General features: G+C 35.3%; 1 protein-coding gene across 1 annotated transcript in view; it reads right to left on the reverse strand.

Moving 5' to 3' along the window:
• The window catches only part of gpc5a (glypican 5a), a 176320-nt gene that overhangs the window by 123531 nt on the left and 33197 nt on the right, over positions 1–19592 (reverse strand). Inside the window, exon 3 of the mRNA XM_016541216.1 lies at positions 1816–2510. Coding sequence (XP_016396702.1) covers positions 1816–2510 — 695 coding nt within the window. The remainder of the gene's footprint in view (positions 1–1815; positions 2511–19592) is intronic.

Consider the following 19592-nt stretch of genomic DNA (forward strand, 5'->3'; position numbering starts at 1 on the left):
AGAGCTGTGTGAGATCACTACCATCCTGCTTTTGTGGGGGTGGGTAGGGGTGTTAAATAATAATTTTTCTGTTGTTGTTGTTTTTTCCCCATAGGTTTTTAACATTCTAAAAGCTCTTTATTCCAAATATACTACAAGCTAGTCAGTGTATTCAGTAGGTGTAATGTATTGTAAGTTGCTTCAGAAGTATTGCAAGTATTACGTACAACAATAAAACAGTGCATTGACATAAAAAAGGAAATTTACTTTTGGTACTTAAGTACTTTTAAAAGCAAGTACTTCTGTACTTTTACTTAAGTAAAAATCTGTCTTTACAACTTTTACTTGTAATGGAGTAATATTTGACCAGCAGTATCTGTACTTTCACTAAAGTAATGGAGTTGAGTACTTTGTCCGCCTCTGAAGAGGGCAGACATCATGTTGCCTGTTGCGTCGTTTGTGCTGCCTTGTTGAGCACAGTTGCACTGAGAACATTATATTTCACACACTTTAAGCTCTTTTATTTTCCAAATATAATAGGATTAGTCCAACGAATCTAATCGTTTGGTACGTACCAAACCGAAACCCTCGTACCGAATGGTTCAATATGAATACGTGTATCGTTACACCCCTACATATATATACACAAAGATGCCAGACATTCTAGACACTTCTTGAGTTTTATGAAGATCATCATTCCTCCACAATTGGGATAATTTGGACTTAATTTACACAGGTCATACAAACTGTTTTTATTGTTCTTACACTAGCCGTGACCCTCAGCCAGTGACAACACCTTATTAGAGACTTGATTCTGATCCAGATTCTGATCCACTCCAGACCCCCACAGATCAAGTGTCACTCGATCGCTGACAAACCCATGCGGTTTGAAGGCCTGTTTCTGCACACACACACACACACAGACGCTCCCTTCTGCAAACCTTCACATTTCAACAGCACCACCACAACACTATCTGAACATGCGTACAGGATCCCACAGAAGCCCAGTATGACTGCAGGCGTCCAGCACACATGAGCGTGGCCGGCCGTCCCGCTGCAGCTGCCCACACGGAGAGTATTTTGGGAATGTCCTGGGCTCTCTGGCTGCAGCATGGCATGTGTGACTGCGAGCAACTCATGTTCAGGCCGTACTGCATTCCACACCATCCAAACAGTAGTTACACCACAGCTTTAAGACCGAATTCTCAAGGCATGAAAATTGCAAAAATGCAAAGGCCAGTGTTTGGGTTTGAAATAAAAATGTTCACCTATTTGTGAATGTAAGGTTTTTCGACGTGACAAAAGTAAACGAACGTTTAGCCTTCAGGATTTTAAAACTAAAATAAATTCAAAATCTCACATATCAAATGCTGCCATCAAGTCATGTCAGAATATTATACACTTTGTGAAAAACAGAAATTAGTATGTAATTGGCCTATGCATTGTTTTATTCCAGCCAAAATAGATTACAACATAAACAGGATTTTTTTTCTGGAGATCTTAATATATGATATAACCCCAATTAAAAATAATTAATAATTGTATACATTTTATGTGTAGATTGTATTAATTACTCTCGTCCCAGAAACTTTTAACTTATGAAAAAAAAAAAAAAACCTTCATTAAATATATTGAGTGCCACACATTTAAAACTATAATTTAAAGGTTTATTTTTTGTAAAGTTATTTACAATAAAATTTAATTACCATATTTACTATTAAATAAATACTTTTTACTTAAAATACCTAACATGATAGCTTTGAAATTAACCTTAGCATCACAGAAAGTTTGCCTACCTAATTTCAAAATGTTCTAATTGTCAAATATCCCACGTACCTGTGAAGAAAGTCGCGGTGCGTTCCTCTGCGCGTGGGCCACGGCGTCCCTCACCAGCCCGGGAACTTCCAGAAGTACTTGCTCCAGATCCTGCGCCCCGTGCATGCGGGTGGAGAGCGTCTCTAACGAGCGCACAAACTCCCTCCAGTGGGCGTCCACTTCGGCCAGGCTGGCGAGACAGCCTCGCACCACGTTGAGGCAGTAGCCCATGCAGGGCTTGCTGGCGGTCAGACCCTGGCAGTGCGGGCAGTAGCTCATCCTCAGCAGGCCGCGTCTGCACTCGCGGCTGAGCTGAATGTGGTCGGTCGTGTTGATGACCTCCACGCCCAAGTGTAGCGCCTGGAGGAACACCCGGCCGGGCAGCGAGGCGCGGGAGATGAGCGCGGCAAGGCGACCCGGGGCTCCGCCGTACGGCCCCAGATCCCGACAGGAGGCACGGACGCACTCTGTGTACGGCAGAGACAAGCGTGACAGATCCGGCTCCACCAGCCGCTCGTAAACAAGGGGGAAAAGGGCGTCAAAGAAGCGTTGCGAAGCTTCCTCTAGACTGAGCTCGGAGCCCAAGACGAAGAGACCCACGTCTGTGAAAAACTCCCCGACGGGAGCCGCCGCTGGACTGGCCAGATCACGGTACGTGTGCAGGAGGACAGCGTGAGTGTGATTCTCCGCCTGACGCACCAGGGATTCCACGGTTTCTGGAAGACAGATGGAAAAAAAATAAATGAGAGACATTTTAAAGCAAAGTTATGATGTTCAAAATATGTTTTTGTTTGGAATGACATCATGAATCATTCACAATAAGCTTAGGGACATTTAGAAACAGTCCTGTTCAATTTGTTGTTGACTTGCAATGCTTAGAAATGAATAAAACAGAAATGTTCACATGCTATACAGGTTTTTCCTTTCAAACTATTCAATATACACTACATTTAAAAATTTGGGGGTTTGTTTTAAAAAAAAAATAATACTCCTATTCAGCAAAGATGCATTAAATTGATAAGTGCCAAAAAAAAAAAAAAATTGGGCCCTCTAAAATTTTATATAATATAATTGATGATATGATATGATATATGATAAGATATGATTAGGGCAGTCAATCGATTAAAATATTTTATTGCAATTAATCGCATGATTGTTGTGAGTTAACTTGTGATTACTCACTGAACAGAGCAGACGCGGAGAGATCACACTCGTGCGGCAATACCGGTGAGTCTCAGAAACTAAATAAGGTTTATGGAAGAAGCTGCTAGATTTGTCACTTGGCGCTTTTTGGAAAAAGATCGCTAAATCTTATATATATATATATATATATATATATATATATATATATATGTATAATGATGCTGAAAATTCAGCTTTGATCACAGGAATAAGTTACATCTTAACATATATTCACATAGCAAACTGTTATTTTAATTTGTAAAAATATTTCACATTTTTACTGCTTTTACTGTATTTTTGATCAAATAAATGATTGGTGAGCAGAAGAAACGTCTTTCAAAAACAGTAAAAAAGGCCCAAACTTTTGAACAGTATAAACTAGAGGCATTCTTGCAATATTCTCTCTAGTTAGTGCTTTGAGTGTGTAAAAGCCCACACCACAGAAACGAGTCCCAGGCCCTTTGAAAGCAGCGGAGCAGGGAAAGGCTCTTCCTGCAGGCGAACCCAATATGAAATGCTTTTTTATCTGTGTGCAACGAGATCTAAAGAGCTTCCTCAGTCCAGAGAGAGAAAGAAATAAAAAAAGTGGATAAGACGCAGAGAGCTTGAAGATACATGGGTACAATGATGCCTTGAAGCGCTCGCCATATCTCTGCATTTAAAGAGTCCATTGAAAGATCATCTGTCTTTTTATTATTCCCTATTATCACTGTTTATGATGCCCAAAATCATCTTTGTGCACATTCACCAAACACTCAGCGCTAATTCATATGTGATGTATAAACAACAATAACTCGTTATGCTGGAAATGACTCATAGTTATTGTAGTTTTAATGGCCTTTCTTCCATCGGTTTTAATTCTGTTTGCGGTTTCTTGGGGGGAAAAAATGAGGGTACATCATAAGAAATATATTTTGTGAATATACACACATTAACAAATTTTAATGCAAAGTTTTATAAATGATACTCAAAAAAATCTCTGAAAAACTATGTACTGTAAAAAAAAAAAAAAACTTCTGTAAAAAGAAAAAAGAAAAACTATTTTATTCTATTCATTTATTTATTTTTGGTGAAATTATGAAGTAATACAAACTACTGTTGAAAGGTTTGAGGTCATGCTCTTTTACAAACTCTTGATTTTGTTTTGGGGGTGTACTAGAACAGGCTCTCATACTAGGTTGTTCGAAAAACACATAATTTTTCACATATTTTACATTATTACAACACCTCTCTCCTCAGTCTGGCATGAACGGCTCGAATAGTTCCTGTATCAGATGAAGGGCCGCCTTCTGAAATACAAAATGTGCTGTGATTAGTTAGCTGGGCCAGTGTGTGCTGTGATTGGTTAGCTGGGCCAGTGTGTGCTGTGATTGGCAGCACTCGGCGCCTGGTCGGGAAATGTCATGCCCCTTACCATAGCCGCCTGCGAGCTTCAGTGTAAATATGGCGTCAAAATCAAATCAATTTGAGTGTGATTTAAACTCTGATGATTGTAACCACTCTAAGTTCATCTGCCCTGGGAAAGCTAGCGTGTCTCCGACATAGTGATAACACTCGTTGCCTTCTCTAGTGCAGCTCAACCAGGTCTCGTCCCATTCGTCGATATTTGTGACATCACAAATCCCAATTAATAATTTTATTCAGCAAGGTATTTATTCAATTGATCAGGACTTTTATATTATTAAAAAAATAATTATTAAAAAAAAATGCAGTTCTTCTAAACTTTCTATTTTTCAAAAATCTATTTATCAAAAAATGAACTGTTTTCAACACTGATGATCATCAGAAATGTTTCTCGATCAACAAATCAGCATATTAGAATGATTTCTGAAGGATCATGTGACGCTGAAGACTGGAGTAATGATGCTGAAAATTCAGCATTGCATCAGAGGAATAAATTACATTTTATAATCTATGCACATAGAAACCAGTTATTTTAAATTGTAATAATATTTCACAATATTACTGTTTTTATTATATTTTTCATCAAATAAATGCAGCCTTAATGAGCAGAAGAGACACAAATCTTGAATGGCAGTTTATAAATATTGCCAAACGAGATTTCAAACTTGTATGATTGAGGACAACAATATTTTTGGATTAAATCCTTCATCTTTGATGTCATCCAATAAAGTATAATAAACACATTTTACAATCTGAGGACCACTGGGATGATATTTCTACAAGCACAGGCCTTCACCGTGAAGGACAAGGAAGACTAAAGACAGGCCAGATAAGCAGAAATAACTTGATGCAGGTTACAGGATCAGCACGGCAGGACGTCAAATTTCCTGCTGAAGTCTTTTTGTCTGTGAATGAAGTATGACTTGCAGAGTTAGCAATATCCTCGCTGCGCTTTTTATGAGCCCTGAGAAATACCTGAAGGACAAGAGAACCTCAGCCGGCACAGAACGACCTCCTGTGTCTCCTCGTTAATGCCTGAACAATTCATCTAAGTGGAAATACTGTAAAATGAGTCTCAATTTCTCCCAAGGTTCCCCCCTCATTATATCATAACCTCTTTGTAATCCCCCCCCTCCCCCCTTTCTATAAGACTACTATGGGAAAAAAAAGTGTACTGTATTAATAGCTAAACAAATAAACGGAAGAGGATTATTAGTGGGTGATTTATGTTTTGTTGTCTGTGTCTGTGTCTGTCTGTCTGAGAGCTAAGCAATTTTTTAAATGTGTAAACATTTATATGACATATATAACATTTTTATACAGCATGCAACTAATTTTTAAAATTTAAAAAATTAAAAAATGCATATTTGTATTTTAATTTATAAATATAGCTTACATAAAAATACAAATATTTATTCAGAATTGTATTTAATTTATTTTATATTTATACTATATATGATTTACACTATTATGCTAATTTGACAAAAATGTTTAAATAATGTTATATTGTTATGTTAAATTAATAAATGATAATACATTTATTTAAAAATTATAATATTTTGACTGACAGACAGACAGACAGACAGAGAGACAGATAGATAGACAGACAGACAGATATGTTTAGATAGATGTTCATGTTGGACCCTGATTGTAGCTTTGCACACATTACACTGCTGGCATGTTATCCATGGCATGATTCTTTTTAGCTAAGTGTCTGACTGCAGTTTGGATTTGCTATGGAGCTGTGTCGGGATAGGACGGGTCAGGGCGACTGGGGCCGAATCAAGCAGAAGGGCGAGAGGTTGCCCTAAAACCGCCGTACGAGGAAATATGTCTGTCTGAGAGCCGAGCACATCATGTGCCTGTCATGGGTTGTGGTGTAAGTGTGTGATGAGGGCGAGACGTAGACAGATCTGAGAGGGTAAAAGAGGACAGACAGACAGAGAGACAGATAGATAGACAGACAGACAGATATGTTTAGATAGATGTTCATGTTGGACCCTGATTGTAGCTTTGCACACATTACACTGCTGGCATGTTATCCATGGCATGATTCTTTTTAGCTAAGTGTCTGACTGCAGTTTGGATTTGCTATGGAGCTGTGTCGGGATAGGACGGGTCAGGGCGACTGGGGCCGAATCAAGCAGAAGGGCGAGAGGTTGCCCTAAAACCGCCGTACGAGGAAATATGTCTGTCTGAGAGCCGAGCACATCATGTGCCTGTCATGGGTTGTGGTGTAAGTGTGTGATGAGGGCGAGACGTAGACAGATCTGAGAGGGTAAAAGAGGGTGTTTTTTGTTTGTTTAAAGAACATTACTGTCATATTATTCTTCACATACAACAACTGCATCGCTATCCCTGAGAACCTCCAGTATGAACCGACACCTTGATGTTATTTTCTCTTCCCTGACAACAATCCACAAGCACACTTCAGCACTAGAGAGCCGCTCAATCCCTGCATTACTGGCTGTATCATGAGAAATCCTCAACACTACTCTTCTAAAATAAAGCTTCTTTCTATAAGTTCCATATGTACGTTTTTATAACTTTTCAGTGATCAGTTAAAAGAACTGTTTTTTTTTCTTAGTGTGTCAACATTTTAATAATCACAAGAACCTTTTTCCACTATAAAATAATTTTTTGTTATGGAAAGATTCTACACTCTTAAAAAAAATAATAAGTTATTTAATGGCATCCTTAGTGTGAGAAGCTTTAACATCCATGGAACATTTTCAAAACCAAAGGTTCCAAAAGGGGTTTTGGCAACAATTCCACAGATGAACCATAAAAGTAAATGCAGGTTAATGGATTAAAACATGGTAATAACATTCAAAACTTTTATATTTTTTTCCGCAGTCACTTCAGTTGAAAAAGTACTGTTTTAATGAAGCAACAATTCTTTGGTTCCAAACAGACCCGGTATGTAAGAATAGTATACAGATTTTGAATGCACTGTGAGGGTTAAAAACTTTTCTTTTTTTTCCCTTAGTGTGAAGAACATTTTACAAATCTAATGAACTTTCTTCTCCACTATTGAGAACCTATTGTGATATGGAAAGGTTCCACACTCTTGAAATAAAAGTTATTTAATGTCATCTGTGGTTCTATTAAGAAACGTTAACATGGGACACTCTTCAAAATAAAGGTCCCAAAAAGTGGTTTTGCCTTAATGTCATAAAACCATGAATACGAACAATGAACTTTTATTTTAAGAGTCAATCTTTCCATTACACTAAAGGTTCTTCACAGTGAAGAAATGTTATTTAGATTAATATAAGCATTCCTCACACCAAGAAAAAAAATAGCAGTCTGGGAACCAAACATGGTTTCCTTTATTTTTTTTTTTACTTTATTTTTTTAAGTGTGCTTGTTAAAAGTTCTTCATGGAACCATTGATGCCAACAAATAACCTTTAATTCAAGAATGTACTACTCTAAACTAGTATCCTCGTGGTGGCAAAGACAAAAAGCAATGATTTGTGTGAGAGGATTAGACGCATTCGATACGTTTGGTCTTGGCCGACTACTGAGGGTTCACAGGGATTAGACACAGCTGATTAAGAGCTGGCCGGCTGAGGGAGGTCACGAAGATTGTTTACCACCGAGCGTTAATGAATCCTCCTTACTAGACCGCAGAAAGACAGTATGTCTGAGCATGTGTGTGTATAAAGATTGACGTCTTTAGGAGCTCAACGGGAAGATTAGTGAGTTCACTGACTGGAGGTGACTAGAGTAGAACCCATTATATACTCCGTGGCTATTTGTCTCATTTAGTGGCTCGTTACGGGCTGTAGTCAAGGAGAACCAAACTCGCAGGGCACGCTGAGAGGCTATTTCCAAGAAATTCATTGCACTCGTAGTTAATCCAGAGTCAAAACCTCAAGCGACCACCCTTAAAAAGGTGCCATGGTTTCCCACACTCGTTGGCCGATGAGTTTCTCTGAGTTTTCGGGTCATTTTAGACATTTCCAGTCACATGTAGATCCCCTTATTGTAGATGTTTCACATATTAAGAAAGAAAGAAAGAAAGAAAGAAAGAAAGAAAAAGATTTGTTCGTGAATAATAAAATAAATGTATATTTAGAAAATAGAAAATACATAAGTTTTATATTATTATTTTATACAGAAACAAATTGAATCTATATCTAAATATTTTTTATAAGATTTATAATTAGGGTACTATTTGCAAAAGTAAGATTTTAACTATTGTAAAAAATAAAATAAAATAAAATAAATAAAAAATAAAACAAAATAAAAAACAAAACCCAGGTCTGATTTTATTTTATTTTTTTATTTCAGGTTATATTTACAGGTTTTTACAAATTATAAAACATAAAAAAAAAGATCTATAATATCTATACTTTTATAAGATCTATAATTAGAGTAGGACTTACTTAAGGAATACGTATTGTTGACATTTATAAATAAATAACAGTATTTTATAACTGAGTGAATATTTGAGAAATGAGCATAACTTCAAAATGGGGGTGGGGGAGGGATTAAATTCTATTTTGTTCATTTCATTGACTTTTCGGGGTTTAAAAACCCCATTATCTTTAGGTTTTCCATTGCCACAGGAAACCTGGTACATGTCGAAAAAAAGGTATCTTCTTTTTTTATATATAATATTAGATAAACGATCTACATAACAGGATATATTCTTAATTAACACCAGTGACTCCATCCATTCCTTTGCCTTCATCTTACACGTTCGCTTTCCCGAGGCAAACTATTAGCATGACAGCAGGATAACCGAGACCTTGAATATTTGCCCTGAAGCCTGGCCGATGGCTCCAAAATTTTCTGCTGATGTCTCCACGAGGGGACGCTTTAGGGAAACCCCCAAAGAGTTACGGGAGAGATCAAACCAAATCGTGACAAAAGTGCTAACTCATCAGGACTGAGACGAAGAGAGCGTGGAGAGCACACCTGCGATTCATGACGGGTAAAACCCTGGCATTTCCTTCATTCGGAGCATGAGGAGGACAGGGAAGGCAGGAGGGAGAGGAGATTCGTGTCACCTCAGATTGGAACCATATGAGTGCTTCATAGCTGGACGCTAGACAAGAAAAGCCCATGAGAAAGACTCAAGGACGGCTATGCTATGCTGAGTTTCAGCAACTTCAGCAGGAAGCATCTCAAGCGTGAATATCACAGGGCTATTTTTCATTAGCTATCCGCTGGGAGCCGTAGAAAACGCCACAACTATTTCCTAAACAGCATTCTTATTCTTTCTGTGTGGTTCGATATAAATCAGGGCCAAATTAAGAGTTGGCATCACTGATGATCCCAACTGTGAAATTAAACTTTTACCAACTTTTAACTGTTAAATAAGAATCTGGGGATTTATTTAAAGACCCAATTAAATAAAAATTTAAGTTTTAAAACATTTATTCTAGCTCCAAGGCCATTTATGTGCTAGTGTACTAAAGCTGACAATAGGCATGGGATTAGTTTATATACTTAAAATAAAAATAAAAAATATATATATATAAATAAAAGGACAATGTATAATAAATGTATAATACATTTTATATATTTATAATGTTTGTATATACTTTTCATGCATTATTTTATATATTTACTATAAAATATTAATTGAATAAATAAATAAAATATTATTAGGAAAACTATTAGTGAACATATTAAATGTATACATTTATTAATATATATATATAGTTGTGCTGTCAAACGATTAACATAATAAATAAACACAGTACACAAACATATATTATGTAAACAAAAACTTATTTTGAATGCAATTAATCGTGATTAATCATTTGACAGCACTAATATATATATATATATAGGATAATATTATTAATATTATCCTAGGCAGAATGTTACTCAGCAGCAATCTTTTTTTTTTATTAGCAGAACTTCAATCATCCCAGTTTTTCAGACTCTCACTGACAATCTTATTATATGATTCATACAATTCAAGCTCTAACAAAGACCAGGGGGCTTTATACAACACACTCATTCACTGAGGTTTCAAGGGTCATTAAAAACCCCTCGATGTTTTCTGACAAGCATCCGCAGTTATACATATTTCAAACCACAAATTGGGGCAAGATTGAGAAGAACGGCATGAGTGTGTGCGAGTTTAACTTCACCACTCGTGCTGTGCCTTTACTGAAAGTTATCAAACGAGGGGAGGAGGAAATAACGTGTGTGTTTTGAGCTGGGAAACATTCATTTCAGATTAAGAAATAAAACAGGAGAAGACATGATATATTGTGAATGCAGTCATTAATGGACCGGTTTGAAGAGAATCTTCCAAGCAAGTCAGTTACAGTTAGAAACTGCTGACATACCTAACTACTTAAAGAAATAGTCCACCCAAAAATGAAAAATCTGCTGAATATTTACTCACCCTTAGGCCATCTGAGATGTAGATGAGGTTGTTTCTTCATCAGATTTGGAGAAATGTAGCATTGCATCACTTTCTCACCAATGGATGCTTTGCAGTGAATGGGTGCCGTCAGAATGAGAGTCCAAACAGCTGATAAAAACATCACAATAATCCACAAGTAATCCACATCACTCCAGTCCATCAGTTAACATCTTGAGAAGACAAAAACTGTTTATAAAAAACAAATCCATCATTAAGACGCTTTTTAACTTCAAGCCGTTAACTGCTTCCATCTGTAATGTTGCTTCCTCCAGTAAAAAAGTTGTTTCATCTGAATCAGGAGAGAAATATGCACACATCAAACACTGTAAAAACAGTTATAAACAAACATGCCAATTGGATTTTGATGTGAGAGACAACAGTGGATGGTCTTTTTCACTGGAGGAAGCGTTATTATGGACTCGTATTTTAGATGGAAGAGATGGTTTGAAGTTAAAAACGCCTTATTGATGGATTTGTTTTCTTACAAACATGTAGCTTTTAGCTTCACAAGACATTAACTGATGGACTGGAGTGGTGTGGATTATTATGATGTTTTTATCAGCTGTTTGGAATCTCATTCTGACGGCACCCATTCACTGCAGAGTGCACTGGTGAGACAGTGATGTAATGCAACATTTCTCCAAATCTGATGAAGAAACTAATCTTCATTTTTAGGTGAACTATTCCTTTAAATAAAAAAATGATGCGTGAAATCAAGCTCAGCATAGTTAGCATTTGCATTAACATGCTTTTGCATTAACATTGCATTAAATATGTTTTGTACTATTGTTACAAATTAGTCATCTGCTCATTATTAAAAAAAGTGCTGTTTTGATCTTCTAATGCAGAGTACACATCCCAAACGGGACTGATCTTTACAGGTGGCCTTTAGTAGAAGAACAATGCATCAATGCTCAGACTGGCGCATGAATACTGCATGAGCTGCCCTAATGCATTGTTCATCAGATAAAGGGCACAACCACAGCAAAGACACCAAATATCTTTACTCCGAGCTCTCCTACAGACAGCTGACGTGATGTTTGTAAGGTCTCGCGACCCGGTAGGTTAATGCTACTATGACAAGGACCTTCAAAGGACATAAAGAGATTTCGTAAATACCGCAAAACCAGGTGGAAACTTGATTTTTTATTTGCAAACAACATGTGAGCTTTTAAAAGAACAGTTGACTATTGAAGATCAGGCCTGTGGTTTTAATGTCAAAGGAAATAAACGTTACAAGCGGTACAAGCAAGGTTATTGGTTTTTCTTTGCTCGACAACTTGTTTTACGTTTAAGTCAACAAAGCAGAATTCACAACTTATTTTACTTCAGTAATCTGATTTACATGTGAACAATATAGGAGGAGACTTGATTTTATGCATTAGGATTAATTGGGACCTAAAATGTTGGCATTGCATGTCTAAATAGAGCCATATATATATACAAACATATACAAACATATACAAAAAAAAATAAATAAAAAAAATAAATATATATATATATATAATTTTAGATATTTTTACTTGTTCTCATATGAAGAATTTAGTGCTTATTGTAATGCATTTTATTTTACAACACTTTGAGATTCATTTTTTGTATGAAAGGTGGCATACAAATAACATTATTATTATTATTATTAGGGTTAAAAACTATGCAACAAAGTTGTTCAATAAAAAAAGTAAACAAAAAATAATTATAATAAGTGTATTATTATTATTATTTAAAAATAGAAAAAAGTTAAAAAGTAAAAAATATATAATAACATTTTATTTTTCTTTAGAATAATTGTGCACAACAAATTGTTCACAATATGACAAGGAATGTGCATTAGGAAAGTAAAGAGGGTTCATTCTGATTTGTTGACTTTAATGTCGAGTTAAGTAAACATTACAGACAGACGGGCCTTGTCTCTTAACGACAACTTGTTTTACAACTCTTAATATAAATAACTCGAGTCAACCACTTTCACATACGCATCCACGTCCTGCAACATTCATTTAGCCGCAGTGACGAACAGCCTCATCCAAGACGCATTGTTCTCGCAGCTGTTTCGCCTGACATCTTTGTCCATCGTGGCACAATCAGGAATGCATTTCATCCTATTTGGTGCGGCTCCTCCCTCTGGTATGAATCTGCTCAGCTGCTAAAAGGCTTTCCCAGACCCCATTCTCATCCCTCGACCCATAATTGCAGCATTACTCATTTTCAATAATGCTAAGTAATCCACTTAGCCATGACAGCATATTATTTAATTCAGCTATGAAGCATGGCACAGCACGGCTTCGCAGGACTATAGGTTTCTGAGGTGGTCCTGAGTTCTGTTGGTGGGGGCGACGCCGTAATATGAAATAGCTATGCTTATGTACATCCAATTGTTGAGAATCCCTAATGGTAACAATATGTAAAATAAATACATTTGATTTATTTTACAAAATTAAAATGTACTAAATATTTAGGGTTAACTACTGTAAAAAGTTTACATGACCTAATTAATATTGATGAGCGTATCTGGTGTCCCCCCAATTTTCATATTCCCAACATCCTGGTAAAGACAACATTTAAATTTAAGCAAAGCATAAATAGAATAAAAACGTTAAAATTACAATTAAATTTCACAAATACTAACCTGTTTGGAAATGATATCTGAAAAACTAAAATAAATAAATAACACAAACAAACAAACATTTTAAAATGAATCTTTCTGATGTAAATATTTTCACCTTTTGATTTTGAAAAATGTCCTAACATATATTCATTAAAGAGGGGAAGTTAAAATGTTAATGGCTCAAATTAGACAGGCCAAACATTTGATTTATTTTACAAAATTAAAATGTACTAAATATTTAGGGTTAACTACTGTAAAAAGTTTACATGACCTAATTAATATTGATGAGCGTATCTGGTGTCCCCCCAATTTTCATATTCCCAACATCCTGGTAAAGACAACATTTAAATTTAAGCAAAGCATAAATAGAATAAAAACGTTAAAATTACAATTAAATTTCACAAATACTAACCTGTTTGGAAATGATATCTGAAAAACTAAAATAAATAAATAACACAAACAAACAAACATTTTAAAATGAATCTTTCTGATGTAAATATTTTCACCTTTTGATTTTGAAAAATGTCCTAACATATATTCATTAAAGAGGGGAAGTTAAAATGTTAATGGCTCAAATTAGACAGGCCAAACATTCACAATTCATCTCTAATAAATTGCATATAAAAACATTATATACATATATATAGTTGTACATTTTTGTAATAAAATTTGTAATACATTAAAACAAAAAATGATCAAAACCGAAAAAGAAAAAAAATTACTAGAATAAAAAAAATATTTAAATACAAAAAGTTAAATATATTTTAAATATTTTATAGTTTAAAGTATTTTAATATAAATATACATTATTGAATATTGTAAATAATGTCTTTTCAGAAAAAGTTGGATAGTCTTGGACTTTCAATTAACCTTGAATTAAATGGATTAAGCAAAGCGTAAATAGAAAGAAATAAAAAAAAAAGTTTCTGAATAAAACAAAATTCACAAATACCTTAAATACATATTTTAATATCGTTTTTTTAAGAGGCCAAAGTAAACTTTAAAATGATCCTTTACAACTATACAGAAGTTGTAATTGTGCTTATCTGAAATCACCACAGCCTCGACTCATCGACCGGTTCCGGCAGAGCCAAGCTTATATGGCAAACACGAGTGAGCTTGACGATGCTCTGATTAACGAGGCGTCACTGAAGGTGCTTCTGTAATCGCCTGACCTGAAACCAGAGCTCTAGTGTGACGAAAGAAGCTGCTTTGTACGGCTCGCCTGCTACGTTTGTTTGAGTTGGACCAACACTTGTTCGCTGGCAGCGCTTCTGTTTGCTTCTCTCACAAGGGTTCAACTGCAGAAGAGAAGCTTTTGGCACGGAGTTTCCTTCACAACCTCTGCAAACACGGCTGCGAATACGCCATCCTAACCGAAGTGCAAAAAAGAACAGGATAACATAAAGGTGGTATGGGTTTTATTTGGACTGCAGTGAAAAACTCACATGCGTCTGATGATGAAATGCTGGTACCTTTCACCCCTATTAAGTGCAGCGGATGGGTTACGTCTGGGACAGATGCTTTCATAAGCCGTGTTACATCAGTGTCTGATTTATACGAGGCATGCATTGCAATAAGTGAAGCTGTGGGCAAAGCAAATGATTCAAGCCCTGGTAGGATCACATGTCAGTGTTAAAGAGTTCAGGTAACCAAAACGGTCCAGTATGAAAATACTGAAGATACAAAAAAAATAAAAAAATTCAAATATAACAAACAGCAGAAATAGAAAAACTAAAAGAAGGGGGGGGGATTAATGTTATAAAAAAAAATACAAATTCTAATACTAATAAAAATTAATTATAGATCGGAAACTAAAATAAAATGGCAAAGCAAATTATTCAATCGCAGGTAGGATGACATGTTAGTGTTATAATACTCAAAAACGAATCGCAAAACATTAAAAATAGCAAAACAGAAAAAAATATATATTTATGTAAAAAAATCATTTTAAAATATATTTAAAATATTTCATATTTAAATTATTTTACTATATTTCAATCTATATTTTGAAATATTAAAATATTGGAACTAAACATTTGTCCACCAGGGGGAGTTGCATGTGCTTGCATATCAAATGAACGTTGATGTTTAGTTGTTTTCTCTCAGACAAGCATCTGAGCAAACCTCTAACCCTAAGTATTTAACAGTGCATAACTCATAACTTTACGCTTCAGAAATAAATGATTCCTCAAATAGTTACTTTACTGATCAGATGCACCATTTTCACCATCCGGATCATAAAACAAGTGAAATAAAAAATCCCACAGACTTCTCTACAGATCAGAAAATCACTTGCTTTGTTATCTTGCACATTACCACATCCTCCAAATGAGCCGATTTTATGCATATTTGAGGTGTAATGACATATGCAATATTTACAAACGAAAATAATTATTAAATATTTTGTCTATATGACTCTACCGACTCTTTATACTTTAAAGGCCAGTATTTAAAGACAGAATGACGTAACATTTCTAAAACGGAAACACAAGCGTTTAAAAGAATAATTGCACAAAAATAAAAATTCTGTCATCATTTACTCTCCTTGAAACTTTTAGATTTCCTTCAAGTACATTTCTCACACAAAGACTTGAAATAAAGCGTGCAGGATGTTTCATGAGGGTTTTGAATGGCATGAGATGAAGTAAATGATGACAGTTTTCATTTTTGGGTGGAAATGCTCCTTTCCATCAAAGACAGAATCCAAACAGGATCTCTAAGATTCATCACAGACACCAAAAAGCCATTCTGGGTGAGAAAGAAGCTCCTCTAAGTCAAGTCCGCCCACACACGACATCAAATCATTGTCGGTATTGATTTTCTCCCATCATAACAGATCAGCGGTGTGGCACCAATTAGCAGCCAGTGAGTGCCGTGTTATGAGGTCACAACTCACTGCTGCTCTCGCCCACCAGTAAAACCGGGCACCGAGCCATCAACAACGCACCCACACACACCTAACCAGCATTTGATCACTCAGAGGTTGCTCTTTCTGTGCTCAGGAGACTCAAGTGTTTCCATTTAGAGTGCCTTTCATTTAAAGGGACAGTTAAGCCAAAATGAAATTTGATGTAAATTTACTCACTCTTAGGACATCCGAGTAGGGCTGGGTATCGAGTTCGATACTTTTTAGGCACCGACCGAATTGCCTCGATACCATTATTTATTTATTTTATTTATTTTGTTCCTTTGTGCAGTGGCTCAGGAGATGAGTCTTTGAGTTTGTATAAACATCAACAAGCTGAAAAATAAAACCAAAGTTTTTTTGTTAGATAATGTAATCTTGTTAAAATTGATTTCATAAAATTGGTATCGAAAAAAGTATCGTTCAGGAACCGGTATCGAAGTCAAGGTATCGGTATCGAAAATTTTTGAACGATACCCAGCCCTACATCCGAGATATAGATGATATTTTTTTTCAGTGGAACAGTATTTTTAGCTGAAACCGTGGTCCTTGGTGATTCATAAAATGCAAGTCAATGGCTAAAAGTGGCACTTTGAGTCTAAAAAAAAAAAAAAACATATCAGGCAACACAGAATTAATCCCCGTGGCTCCTGATGATATATTGAGGTCTTATGAAGCGAAATGATCGGTCTGTGCAAGAAACTGAACATTATCTACAACTTTATTACCTGTGTTTCAGAGCCTCGGTCCAGAGTGATGTCCGGTTCACAAACGAATCATTCATTTGAACTGGTTCTTTTTGGTGAACTAGTTGAATCATTTTACCGAATCGCATTGAACCATCTGAAACTGTTCACGGCTCGAGCAGCACAGATCTACAAGTTACTCAAACAAAACTTACTTTCAGACTCACTTTCAATTACGATGTTTGACATTTTGGGAAAAATGTACTTTAAATATAAACCCAAAATCACCAGTAGGTGGCGGCAAATCGCTGCATGAGTGAATCATTGAGTCATTCATTCAACCGATTTCGTTCAAATGACTGATTGATTCAGTAAACTCCGTCATGTGTTGCTCAGAGACAAAACTGTTCTGCTGTGGCTTTGTTTGAAACTATTTTCGCTGAAGAAACAGAGCAAAAATGTAAGTCAAATAATATTAACTACTTGTTTGTTGGACTGTTTTATAAAATCAATATCACATTTGCAATCGTACTGATATTTGAAAACTGTAGGCTACTCTTTGTGTGATATTAACTAGGCTACATCAGATGATATAAAAATAAAAGATATATAAAAGTCATACGCGGCACAAGTCAAATGCTGGTGTATCTGATCCTGAGATGAATTAAGTCATTCAGCGCCTCCAACAGTCACTGAAATGGAAAGTTTTAATGTTTTTATGGCTTCTCATAGTTTATGTAAAAAGGTGAGCTGATAAAGACTAGTTTATTCACTTTATATGCTTTAGACATGTAAAACATCTGTGTTTCACATCATTATTGGGTGCTTTAATAATATATTGGCGTATACAGTATGTTACATCATTGCGTGATTATGTAAACAAACTAGTAAATTGAACCAGTTCACAGAAACGAACTGTTCAAAAGAACCAGTTCACGGAAAATAATCGTATTTCCCCATTTGACTGAAGCTTATAAAGTAGTAAATAATGTTCAGTTGCTTGCACAGATCGATTGTTTCGCTTCATAAGACCTCAATATATCATCAAGAGCCACGAGTATTAATTTTGTATTCCCTGCATATGCTTTTTTGACTCTCATAGAGACGGCAGCCATTGACTTTCATTTTATGAATCACCAAGTACCATGGTTTCAGCTAAAAATCTTCTTTACTGTTTTACTTAAGAGGAAAGTCACCTATATCTTAAACGGCCTGGGGGAGCGTTTTAATTTTTCCGTGAACTATCCCTTTAAGTATCAACTTTGTCTCAGATGTTTCTCCTGAATTTCCTCCTGTGGTGCTTCTTTCCTACAGATCTCACACCTCAAGCTCTGTTCAGAAACCAAGCAGAACATGTTCTAATGAACAAAGGGAGTAAAAGAGTTAAACGAGTGAATTAGTCTCATACTTGTTTGGTTTGACATCTGATGGGAGGGGAATTCACAGCTATCAATGGCGTGATTGTGCGGCGATGCTGCTGAGAAATTCGATAAGCGAGATGGGCCTCGTGCGACAGCTTAATTTCTGACAACTTCTGCTTACAGTGGGATTGCTAGAAAAAATAACCGTACTGTGGAAGTATTGTCAAAACATGTTTGAAAAATGAAGTTGAAAATCTCCCCCATGTGAAGCGCATTGCTCATACTAATCAAAGCACAGTCAGATCCATAAATCTCTTGGCGTGGATGTGTGTGATCTACAGCTGGAGGAGTTTGTGTGTCCATTAAATCACTGCAGTACCATGGAAATGCCATGATTTTTGGACATTACATGGCATGGTCTCAGCAATACGACAGTATGTAGACGGTCCAGTCGAATCACTTGGTTTATATCCATCAATTTCAAATAAGATGTAGCACCTTGATTTCAAGTATTAAATTCACCAGATTCTGCCAAAAATAATAAATATTATTTTTGCAATATAATATAACAAAATAATATAACATAAAATAAAAGAACATAATATAATACAATATAATATATCACTCGCAACTATTTACCATATAAACACCATGGTATACGCAAAAAAAAGTATACTCAGTAGTCAATTCACCAGATTATGCAAAAATAGACAAATATTTCTGCAATATAATATATCACGCACCCCTACATGCTGTACTGTACAGAACCATATAAATACGATGGAATATATTATAATCATTAAGTATTTAATTCACCACATTCTGATGAAGCATATTTTTCTGCAACAAAAATATAAAAATTATTATATAAATATTGCAATATAATGAAAAACATGAAAATATAATAATTTAAATAGTTCTTATTATATTACATATAATAAATATTTCTCCAACAAAAATATATTAAATTATTGAAATTATGATAAAAAATATTTTTAAAACATATTAAAATATCAAATATAATGCAATACAGTATAATATATTTTAGATAGATTTTTGTCAAAACACCCATCCCTACTTTACAAATCCAAACTTGAGGCAACAAATTATATAAAAAATATATAATATAATATAATATAATATGGTCGATCACCAACCCCTACCTTCCGTACAGTAATATATATTTATATATAAAATATAATTTTCATTTTAAGAATTTAACTCACCAGACTCTCCAAAAATAGGGATAAATATGT

Source organism: Sinocyclocheilus rhinocerous, unplaced genomic scaffold, assembly GCF_001515625.1.
Source record: "Sinocyclocheilus rhinocerous isolate Xijiao unplaced genomic scaffold, SAMN03320098_v1.1 scaffold548, whole genome shotgun sequence".
Lineage (NCBI taxonomy): Eukaryota > Metazoa > Chordata > Actinopteri > Cypriniformes > Cyprinidae > Sinocyclocheilus > Sinocyclocheilus rhinocerous.